This window comes from Silurus aristotelis (assembly GCF_946808225.1).
Source record: "Silurus aristotelis genome assembly, chromosome: 22".
Taxonomy (NCBI): Eukaryota; Metazoa; Chordata; class Actinopteri; order Siluriformes; family Siluridae; genus Silurus; species Silurus aristotelis.
In genome coordinates this window covers 12,803,789-12,815,775 of record NC_139595.1, presented here as the reverse complement: position 1 = coordinate 12,815,775, position 11,987 = coordinate 12,803,789, and the positions used below count along the sequence as shown (strand labels likewise).

At 35.5% G+C, this 11,987-nt stretch overlaps 1 protein-coding gene across 4 annotated transcripts in view; it reads right to left on the bottom strand.

The window, feature by feature from the left end:
- Positions 1-2,063: 2,063 nt before the first annotated feature.
- Positions 2,064-11,987, bottom strand: part of kcnq3 (potassium voltage-gated channel, KQT-like subfamily, member 3) — a 41,601-nt gene continuing 31,677 nt past the window's right edge. For 3 of the 4 annotated variants that reach the window (XM_083525672.1, XM_083525671.1, XM_083525673.1), the window contains 7 exons: positions 11,445-11,471; positions 8,393-8,628; positions 7,842-7,947; positions 6,970-7,101; positions 6,767-6,862; positions 4,573-4,657; positions 2,064-3,828 (listed from right to left, as the gene is read on the bottom strand). In XM_083525672.1, the coding sequence (XP_083381798.1) occupies positions 3,271-3,828; positions 4,573-4,657; positions 6,767-6,862; positions 6,970-7,101; positions 7,842-7,947; positions 8,393-8,628; positions 11,445-11,471 (1,240 nt within the window). In that variant the 3' untranslated portion in view covers positions 2,064-3,270. The remainder of the gene's footprint in view (positions 3,829-4,572; positions 4,658-6,766; positions 6,863-6,969; positions 7,102-7,841; positions 7,948-8,392; positions 8,629-11,444; positions 11,472-11,987) is intronic. The other variant, XM_083525674.1, reaches the window with a different exon arrangement.

Sequence of the window (11,987 nt, the reverse complement as noted above, 5' to 3'; positions counted from 1 at the left end):
CCATGGCCCATTTGAAGCTTTCTTGCAGAGGTAGTCAGGTGTTCATTTAATATCTGTTAATATTTGGTAGTCAATAATGCTATGTGTCCTAATAATTAGGTCCTCTGTAATTGCTTACATTTTCCTGGTTAATATTCCAAATTGAAGGTGGACAAACAAATCAGACTTTTTTTTTATTATTATTTTTTTATATACATTTGCATATATATATATACATGCAATTGTATATATTTTTATTTAAACAAAAGAGTTAAATGTGTTCATGATTATCAAGTTGCATTTATATATGTTTAATGTTATGGGTTGCCCATTTGCAGGAGTCACAGATTTCTTTGTGTAATAGAGATTTTAATTAACATTTTCCCTGAAAATCTTCCCTTTCAATGAAAAGTCTTTCAATAATCCCACTACTCTCATTATCTCCTATATTTCATATACTCTTTTAAACAAATTTAAATTTGAATCAATGAAAACCTTCAAGGGACATTAATCAGGGTATATAGTATATAGTCATCTGAAAAAGAAAGTATACACTCTTTGAATTCTATGGCGTTACATTTCAGGACATAATAAAAATTATTTGGTCCTTATCATGTCTTAGAATTAAATAAATACCACCTCAGATGAATTATAACACATTGAGAATTATGTTGTCATTATTTATTGACAAAAATGAAAAAACAAAAGGGAAAGCCATCGAATTAAAAAAAGGATATACCTTTACTTTCACACGGATGTTTATCTGTATCCTATTAGTATACATCTCACAATTCCATTTTATTTCCTTATTCCCAGGATTTATGACAATAACTGCACTATAACTGCATATTAAAATATAACTGCATTATTATGGAAAGAAAAATACTTACAAAGTCTTAATTGGATATATTTTTATTAATAACTGGTGCAATGTAACATAAAAAAATTAAGACATCTGCACATTGTTTCTCTAAGTCAAACTATAAAACTGATATAAATAAAGTTTATTAAGTAAAAACCTAGAATGAATAGGTCAGAAGGCCACTAGTGTGAACTCATCTAATCTGCAAATTAAAGTAAAGAAAATAAAAAAGATAAAATGTGATATATGTATATTTGTAGAACAATTAGATAACTGGCTGGTTTATTCACAAACAAAATATGTGGCTATAAGGAACCTGTACTCCAAAATGGCAAGGCACAAATAATGAATAGCAGTCATTAGTCAGTGATGGCAGGCTGTTTGTGAGTTTACAGTACATGAATGTGGTCAGTGTGTGAGTTATCAAAATCCATTCAAGCACACATACACAAACAGGCAAGAAATAAAGAAAAACAGAAATAGCCTAAATTGAAAGAAATTATGTTAATTATTCAGAAATTATCATTTTTCTTCTGTATTTAAAAATAAAGCTTATAACTAAAAGAAATCATCCCTGTAAAGCTTTAAATATACTGAAAATGCTTTACCAACAACATATCAGCATATTTTTACATCATAAATATCAATAACTGTATTGATTTGGATTTTGAATTTGAATTATTTTTTCATACATGACACTATTGTTTAATGTAATCCTGCTAATAGTAGGAGCAGAAGTTCTGAAGCTCTTTCTGTGGATTTTAGTGCATCTTGAGTATTGGGCCACTTTACTGCATTATATCATGTTCCCTGCGTTATCTATTCAACAAGCCAATGTCCAAGTTGGTCCTGGCTTTTTTAATTCAGACTTTTGGTCCTGTTAAAAATATCCGCACGTGTACCCTAGGACCTGAATGCCTGAAATTAATATTTTGGTCACACAATCATCATTATTAGCTCACAATGATGATAGAGTTTTAAAAAGGGAATGCATAAGTAAACAGTATGTATGTCTATTATATATCTGCAACAAGGGTTACCCATTTTTTGATGAAGAAAATTGTTTAGTTAGTTGGAGTTTGTTGTAATTTGCAAAAAAAACCCAAAAAAAAAAACCACCCTGATTTAGATTAGTTAGTTGGAAAATAATAATAAAAAAATTATAATAGTAAACAATGTGATTATCCAAAATATTCAGATGGAAACTTTTTAAGCAATCACATGGAGATACAAGAAGTTGTTTATTCTTATTTGCCTCCCATTATAGTCTAGAAGACATGCTAAGTTTCTAATATTGAGCTATTACATAGTGCTATCTTATTTTAGTTGAAAATCTGAGAATATACATAAAAATGTTTTACAAATCCTACAGTCCTACAAATCATTTATAGGAAGACTTCTCTATGTTCTGAAATATCGATAGGAGCCATTTAAGGTGGTCAGTCAGCCCCTGATTGGCATTGTGCCACTTGGCGGTGTACCTCTATATAAATATATAATCCAAAGATAAAGAAGTGGCTAAAAGTGACCACATATAGCGTGAACAACCTGAAATAACTTGTGCAGATGATGTAAGCTAACTGTGGATCCCAGAACTGACATTCTTTGAGCTGGCAGTTGTGAAAGCTGTGAAAGTCAATCATCCACGGTACAGTTTCCAAACTGAAAAGCTGGACTAAAATCCTGTGGACAAAGCAACATTGAGGTGACTCGGTCTAGTCACGTCAATCCACAATATGTGTACTCTGAGACGTCCAAGGAAGTGCACTTGGTAATGATCAAGATGTGCCATGGAAACAGACATTTACATAAACAGCCAATTAGGTTACAACAAATAGTCAGCATTTGAAAACAAACAAAGTAAGTGCAAAGCAATAGGAAAATATAATGACCATTAACTGCTTGAAAGATGAGTTTCATGCAGTTCATGCATATGAAGAAAACCAGATGGTTGTAAATATAAAAATAAGTGTACAAAAATGGCATAGCATTTAAGTTTTCTTTCTTTCATTCATTAATTTACTTTTGTACAGGATTTTCCATTTAAAGTAACCCCTTCTTAGTCTGCACTTGTGCAAAGTCTACCACTAAAGACAAAAAATATCAAACGCATGCATTCCATGCAGTGCTCCTAGCTTTGCAGCAGTAAAGCATGTTGATATATTTATATATATTCCATTAATAACAATATTGTTTTTGTGAGTATGTGTGTTTATTTGTGTGCTGTACAGAGTCTGTGGTTTAAAAAAGTTTATTTATTGTTACCTTTGCATTTGTATAAGTGATTGAGTGTGTGTGAGTGTGTGTGTGTGTTTGAGTGTGTGTGAGAGAGAGAGAGAGAGAGAGAGAGAGAGAGAGAGAGAGAGAGAGAGAGAGAGAGAGAGAGAGAGAGAGAGAGAGAGAGAGAGAGAGAGAGAGAGAGAGAGAGATCAGGGCGGGGTTATCCATGCTTCCTCTGTAGAAAACACATCTCCAGTAGAGGACAGTGGAGCCTGTCCACTTGGGGTGAAAGGCTCAGTGTCTGTATCTGTCTCACCCTCTGCTAAATATTGGCATTCATCACCCCAGCTCAACCTTGCCATGATCCCTGACCCATTTGTGATCTCCTCTCTCTCAGCAGAGATGCTGAAGCCGCTGGGTGATCGCTCGAGCTCTTCATGTGTAACAGACAGCAATGACAGTGGTGTGCCTGCCCTCTGGTCCATGTACAGTTGTTCAGATACTTCAAAGTGGGAGTTAGGGGAGTGGCTTGGCAGGGGACTGATGGGTAGGACAGTGGGACGGGGTAAGTTTGTGTGTGAGAGTGTCTGAGAGTGTATGTAATATTGGCTGTAGGGTACAGGAGGGGCATAGGTGCAATATACTCGGTCTCCACTAATACTGACAGTGACATCACTGCCCTTCATGGTAATTGGTGCAGGGGCTGAGAGGTCATACTGCATGTGCATGTCCACCAGGAAGTCAAGTTTTTTCTCCATGTCTGTTACCTGCAACAATGGCAACACACTGTAATTATTTTCTTAGAAAAACAGCCTTAGCACTATAATGAAAAACAAAGGCATCTTATTTCATATAATAAAATGTGGATGGTTGTGTATCAGCTTGTGAATTAAGGGCAGCACCAAGAAATGTGAACAGAAGAACAGAACAGCATGTGTGTGCAGAAATGCAAAGCTAAATACATTCACTTTAAAACAAAAGAAAATAGTGAAGGAAAGACTTTTCCTATATTGTCCCAAGCTTGCCTCCTCAAACCAGTAAGTATTCAAATTTTCCTACTTTGCGAATACTCAAGGGAAGAAATACCATACATTGTTAGATCCAAGCTGTAACCAAACCTTAATTCACCATCGTGAGGCAGTGAGGAAACCAAGAGCATCTCTTTGTGTTGGCTCTGGTGGATTACACAATTTGGTACCCCGAAGTCATCCTAGATTTCAAATAAGGTGGTTTGGTCTAGTTCTATGTGGAAAAGTCAGTGCAGTGTCTAATTGTGACACATATCTAATGCCCTGCTTTGACACTGCTCAAGTGGTTAAGGTGTTGCTCATGTCTTTCAAAACTAAATTAGACAAATGTTCAAATGACCTTTTCCACTCCATTTGTTTTCCATTTTGTCGAAGTTGTCCAGACCCATTTCCAGGAAAACCAATTATTATGTTATCAAAACAGAGCCATAAAATTCAGTAAAATGTCATCAGTACAAAGAGGAGTTATGAAAAAGAAGGTACCTGTCTCTCTACCCGCACAAATTTACCCATCAAACTTTGGTCCTCAGTATCTGGCAGGCCTGTTTTAGCCAGATAAGCCTCATGTCTGAGTAGAAAAAGAGAAAGAGAGAGAGATACACAACTTTTAAAAGTACTGCTAATAATTCTACTACTACTACTATAAATAATAATAATAATAATAATAATCAGAATCATAATCATAAAAAAATGCTGTTTCTTAGTCATCATGATTGAATCATTTGTATTTGATACTTAATAGCCAAGCTGAGTTTATTGCCAGTCATGCCCCTTAATCTGAACAATTGTAGTATATATATATATATATATATATATATATATATATATATATATATATATATATATATATATGTTGTCTGAGATCAAAGTTTTCTCACACTGAATGGAACTTGTTGCAACAGCTTTTGCAATGGATGTCTGTGACAACAGTGTGGCACAATACAATTAACTTCACCTTGAATACCATGCATAAAATATCAACTAGGAAATTAGCATCATAACCACTAAACAGATCACAAATAATTCAATATAAACATATTGCAGGTTTTTAAGGGTGAACTATTCTTTACTAGATCTATTTTCCTGCAGGCACAACTGTAATGTTGACACTGGGTTATTTTATGTCAGGAGTGAAGAAGGCTGCTCTGGCATGGGTGGAGCGAAACAACAGGGTGATTAGGGAGATGCCACATTGCAAAATCTGCCAGTTGTTTTCTCAAATTTATGCTGAACATTATCTTTGGTTACCCAATTTGTTTGTTTTTTTATTCGAATTAAAGCTTTTATGACCATATTTTACCAAAATATTTAATCAGCAATTGCATGCTTTAATGGGACTCATTTTTTAAGCATTGCATTCCACATTTAATCCCAATAGCTATTTGCTATAATTTTATACTCTACTTGATTTTGGAGTGTGCTTGTGGATATTTTTGTTCATCAGCCACAAGGGTGTTAGTCAAGTCAGGTACTGATGTAGGGTGAAGAGGTCTGGAGTTCATTCAGTGTTCCAAATCATCCCAAAGGTGTACAGTAGGGTTGAAATTAGAGCTCTATAGTAGGCTATTTAAAAATTCCTCTCCAGACCATGTAAAGCATATCCTCATGGAGCTCACTTTGTGCACAGCGGCACTGACATGCAAGTGAACTTAAGCTTTGTAACAGTAACAGTTACAAACAGTTCGGAACCACATATGGCAGGAAATGTCAGGTGTCCTGATTGTTTTGTGTGTGTGTGTGTGTATATATATATATATATATATATATATATATATATATATATATATATATATATATATATATATATATATATATATATATATATATATATATATATATATATATATATATATATATATATATATATATGTGACTGGTGAATCACCAGGCTTCAAAAGTCATAATGTAATAATAACATTATGACATTATAACATTGTGACTGCTGAGTGAATAACACTGATTATCTCTCCATCATGGCACGTGTTAGTGAGTTGGATCTATTAGGCAGCAAGTCAACATTTTGTCCTTAAAGTTGATGTGTTAGAAGCAGGATTGTGCAGGGAAAATTGGCAAGCATAAGTATTTGAGCAAGTTCTTGAAGTCAAATTTTGCATATGCGATAGATGTTAGATTATTTTGTTTTAATTATTAGAAAAATGCATGGTCTGTAGTTGCTGTGTGATGCTTTTATACATAGAACTCACACTAGTTTGAAAGTGCTAAAATATTAAATCTTGTCAGGTAATTTTAAATAATTTGATCAAGCTTTCATAAGTATATATATATATATATATATACATACATACACACACTATATTGGCAAAGGTTTGCCAACACCTGGTCAGAAGTATAGTATGTGTTTTTTGAGCATTCCATTCCTCATTTAGTCCCAATTTGCTTTTATAATTCACTTGACTCTTTGTGTCCACAAGGGTGTTAGTCAAGTCAGGTACTAATGTAGGGTGAGGAGGTCTGAGGTTCATTCAGTAAATATTAAAATATTAAAACTGTTCTTGTTTGTTACACATTTACATTTGAGCAACTTTTCTCTCAGTTGTATAAGTGAGAGAAAAGTTGCTCAAATGTAAATGTGTATACACATGCATTTGAAACATTCCCTTTTACAGTACAAGCTAATAACAATTAACTTTCAGTAATTTTGTAATGTACTTCTTACCTTGGAGACTGTTGAGATTGATAGGGGAAAGGTGTTTTGGGGGTCTTTTTATGTTTTGGAGTGAGAGGTGGACCAGGTGAAAAAATCAAATCTATTCTGTAGAGAGAGAGAGATACAAAGCACAAATGTAGTTCAAGGTTGTTTGTTTGTGTGCGTGTGTGTGTGTGTGTGTGTGTGTGTGTGTGTGTGTGTGTGTTTTATACCGTGACTGGAGGTATTTGATCCTGCAAAGCATGTCCAAGTGTCCTGCAGAGTACTGCTCTATCACATCCTTTACATCATATGGCCTAAGGGTCTCCTTGAAATGCTTTTTATTCAACAGGAATATCAGGATCCTAAAACACACAAACCAGGGATTCAGAGATCTTATTAGCCCATGTACTGTGTAATAGTTACATATATAACATGCATTAAAAAACTGTGGTGACTCAACATTTAAAATGGATGAATAAACTGAAGTGGACCTGGGAGCTTGTTCAGTTTTACCTGGAAGTTAAAAAATGAGGAATTCTGTAACTAGCACCCTGGGTCAGTTGGCTGATACACGTTTGCCCTTTGCAAGAAAACTACAGCTTTTATTTAAAAAGTATGACAAGAATATACTATTTAGTCTCATCTCTTGACTGCTATTTAACTGTTAATGACATTGGGCTTTTAATAGAAGCCCATTTGCTACAAGAGATGATAAGCTTCATGAGAGGATATTTTAGGGTGACCACATTTTGCTGTCATCAGTCACTGGGATTGTTCAAGAAGTTCGGTGAATGTGCACTTGCATGCTTTCACATGTGAGTGCATGATCATGGAGCTGTTAGTGCAGATTGAAGTGGTATGTCAGTGGTGTGATTTGTAATGGTCAAGGTGTGGGCATGAGATAGCAATGGAGCAGTTTTATTACAGCTGAAGGCACACACTTTATCACCTATACCGCTGCACTCTACTGCAAAGGGAAAGGCATGTCCATGTGTCTTTGTGCCTTCATTACGTGCTTTGTATTTATATCAGTCCAAAGTCATATACAGTATGTTTGCTTGTTATGGTTTCTGTGTCAACTTGAGTAAGACTATGTGCTTACCGGACTGCTCTGATGACTAATTTAAGAGTAGGAATCATCTCATCCATCAGGATGTCAGGAGGGAAGCCCTTCTCCTCAGGGGTGGGGTCTTGCAGCCCAGCTGTATCTACAAAAAAATATATTTGGATCTTTGAAATGTTTCATAATTTATATTTGTATGTAATATATTGCATTTTATATTATATAATCAATATCTTTATGTTTGAAAGAAAATAAGAATGCTTTTGGTTGCAAGATGAAGCCTGATTTAATGCAGATGCAACTGCCGGAGCCAATACATAAAATATGTAAAGGAGTCAATTATTAATATTTCAGAACTCCAGAATTGTAGAATAATATAATCCATACAGGAAATACAGACTTGAATGGAATTGTGACTAGTAAACACATGGCTCAATTAAAATATATCTAAGGCTTTTTAACCATCATGTTTTAAAAATAGCTTTTCAGTATAAAATCTCATTTTCACTTAAAAGACATACAAATTGTGCCACAGGGCTGTGTGCACGCTTCAGAAATTTTATGAGTTGTTGTTTTGTGTGTGTGTGTACCCTCTGAACTCTGTCTCAGTGAGTAGGCTTTCATTCTGAATGCAGTCCTGAATCTCTCTCTGTTGCTAAAGCCAGCAGGTTTTGCCTCTTTAGATGGACTCTCTTCAGCTGCCTCGGCTGGTCCACCATTCCCTGCTCCGCTTCCAGGATTCCCAGCAGGCATCATGAGCCAGCCTCTTACTGCAGATGACCGTGGTGTGGGCAACCGTACCCGATCCAGCAAAGTCAACTTCTGACTGAAATACATAGAGACATAACACTATTTAATTCCCTAACACAAGGCCTGGCAGCAGTTCCACTGTTCAGCGAAATTCCAAAAAGTTGCAAAAATGAAAGTGCATTTTAAACAAACAACTAAGACAAAAAAAAAAATAAAAAAAAAGTCAGAATAGAAAGAACAAGTACCTGCAATCATTTTTAATGGATTTTTATTCTTAATTGTAAACTTTAATAGAATGTTGAGTAATTTCGACCATAATTTTGAGCAAAACAACACGTGCAGTCAACACTAAATGACATGTATCACACCACAGTGCTGTTAAAATCTCAAAGATGCAGAAAAAAAAACATATTGAGAAAATGTTTTGTATAAAAAAATAAAAAATAAATCTTTAATATGATAAAGTATTGTGCCAGTACAGAATACATTTTTGAAGATTACTTCTCTGTCTCATAAACTTTAAAGCTGTTATAATAAGTGATAACACCGTCATAGCCATAGTGCAATATTGCTATTATATACAGTACTGGTTCAAGTAGACATACAATTAATATTGTGTTAGTGGCATATTGGAAACAACAGGCAAATGTATTGTTTACATTTGTATTGTTGACTAGCTAGATCCTGACCAGCTACAGTAGCTCACACTGGTTTCTATTAACAAAATTGTATTAAAGGCTCCTTTAGGGATGAGTTTTCATATTTGATGATGATTGATGAACATATGATTTATTTAATTCAATGGTTTTCTCTAGATATATATATTTCTTTTAATAAAATTGAAATATAGCTTATTAGTAATATGTGTATTTAGTCTACAGTTTTATTTTAATATCAAGCCATTATATGTATCCCAAGGTTGGGAAAAGCTTTATATTTTGAAAAAGTTTTTACTTTTTATGTTTTATTTGACATGTTAAATGTTTCTGTTACTTTTTTTGCATATCTGTTCATGCTTTTACTTGACATTATTGTTTCTGTACAGTTATACCCTATAGAGGTAAACCAGAGAGAGAGAGAGAGAGAGAGAGAGAGAGAGAGAGAGAGAGAGAATTAGAAAATATATATTAATGCTAAAATAGTCACAAACTACAAATGCTAAGAAAAATATAGGTATTAGCTAGTGTACTTTGCCTTGATAATTTTACAGATCTATAAAAAGTGGTTAATCTTTCAGCACAACTCTTTGACAAGCACATTTACACACTGTGTGCAGGAGAAACCAGACACTCTACTCAGAAAAAATACCCCAAAACAACTTCATTCTGTATTGGCCAGTCCCTTAGGACAGAGACTTACACACACACACACACACACACACACACACACACACACACACACACACACACACACACACACACACACACACACACACACACACACACACACACACACACAGAGTGTAGTGAAAGGCAGCAGATTGCAGTGGTGAGAGAAGCTTTAAGAAGACACAGACTGTCTTCGGAGACAGATCAGACAGAATTACAACTGATTACCATGCAGTTTTAAAAGACACTTTCTCACACACACACTCGCACACACACAAAATCACTTCTCACGGAGCTTGAATAATCTACAGACAAATGGGCTTTGATGTCTGTGTATGTGTGTGTACATGTGTATGTATGTGTGTATAAATGTGTGTATATGTTGGGCACAGACATAAAAAGAGTAATGCAAATAAATCAATGGTGTCATTCACAGTGAAAGAATGAATGCATGAGTGATGTAAAGGATACTTTAATAAATAATGGAAATATGGAAATAATAGTGTGTGTGTGTGTGTGTGTGTGTGTGTGTGTGTGTGTGTGTGTGTGTGTGTGTGTGTGTGTGTGTGTGTGTGTGTGTGTGTTTGTACACGTGTGTGTGTGTGTGTGTGTGTGTGTGTGTCTTTTGCTCTAGTTTCTCCATTAGTGGACAACAATATCAGACTGAGTTCCCAGATTCCCAGGTTCTTTGTGGGTGTAAGAGAGAGAGAAGGGAGAAAAGAAAAAAGAAAGAAAGAGAGAAAGAAAGAGAGAGAGAGAGAGAGAGAGAGAGAGAGAGAGAGAGAGAGAGAGAGAGAGAGAGAGAGAGAGAGAGAGAGAGAGAGAGAGAGAGAGAGAGAGAGAGAGAGAGAGAGAGAGAGAGAGAGAGAGAGAGGGGAGTAGTAATTTGATCATTGGTGAAAAATTTGACCAAGCAGAACTCTAACTCTAACCTTCTCTCTCTATCTCTCTCTCTCTCCAGTACCTCCCCACCACCTCTACACATTTCACACAATCCACTGCACTTAAAGCACATTATATGCTGTGGTGGGTCAGTGTGCCTTGGCCAAGGACATTTACTGTATCAAATCTCTTCAGCACACACACACACACACACACACACACACACACACACACACACAACACACACACACACACACACACACACACACACACACACACACACACACACACACACACACATCCCTTATAGTGATGCTTTACTTCCCAGACCATCTATCATCCAATTTATTCAACTCTTGACCTCTCTCATCAATCCATGACTAAGGCAGAGCCACCCTCCATCTCCTTGTACCATAATTTTTCAGTGAAACGCAATGAAATCCTACTTCGCTAATGAAAGAAAGATGTCATACATTAAAATGGTCTGCACATAGTAATGACTGTACTCATTACACAGAAGGATGGGATTTTCGCTAGAACACTCACCCATAAAACTGGATATTAAACCTGTGCTGTGGCAGAATAATGGCACCAGTAATTGGGAGTTATTTAAAGAAACACATATTAATCTCACACTCTATACCAGCTATAATAAGGAGATAGAAAGAGGAAAAAATCCTACCTTGCAATCACTTCCAAATTTTCTTTCCTTTAGATAAAAAAAAAATATACCTGAAATTAGCATTCTACATATAGTTCAAAATGCACGCGCACACGCACACGCACACGCACACACAACAGAACTATAAAAAAACATAATCAGAAAAAGTGTTTTATCATTCGAGAGAGCTGGCACAGTTGAAACCCTCTTGTTTCTCTAAATGCATGCATGCACTATGACTTTATAACATCCATATACAAAGGGATCTCTTTTCTCTGTCTGCTTACAAAAAAAACAGTGGGTTCTCCACAAGCTTAAGATATTTGCAAAAAATATTTACAAAATTGTTCGATGCAGAAAAATTATCTTTTTTACATTTACAGCATTTGGCGCACACACGCCCTTATCCAGAGCGACGTATACATCTCAGTCATACAAATGAGCAGCATGGGGTAAAGGGCCTTGCACAGGAGCCCAGGAATGGCAGCTTGGCTTTCCGATTCAAAGTCTAATGCCTTATTCCAATGATATAAACACTAAGCTTTTTCATTTGACATTTATAGT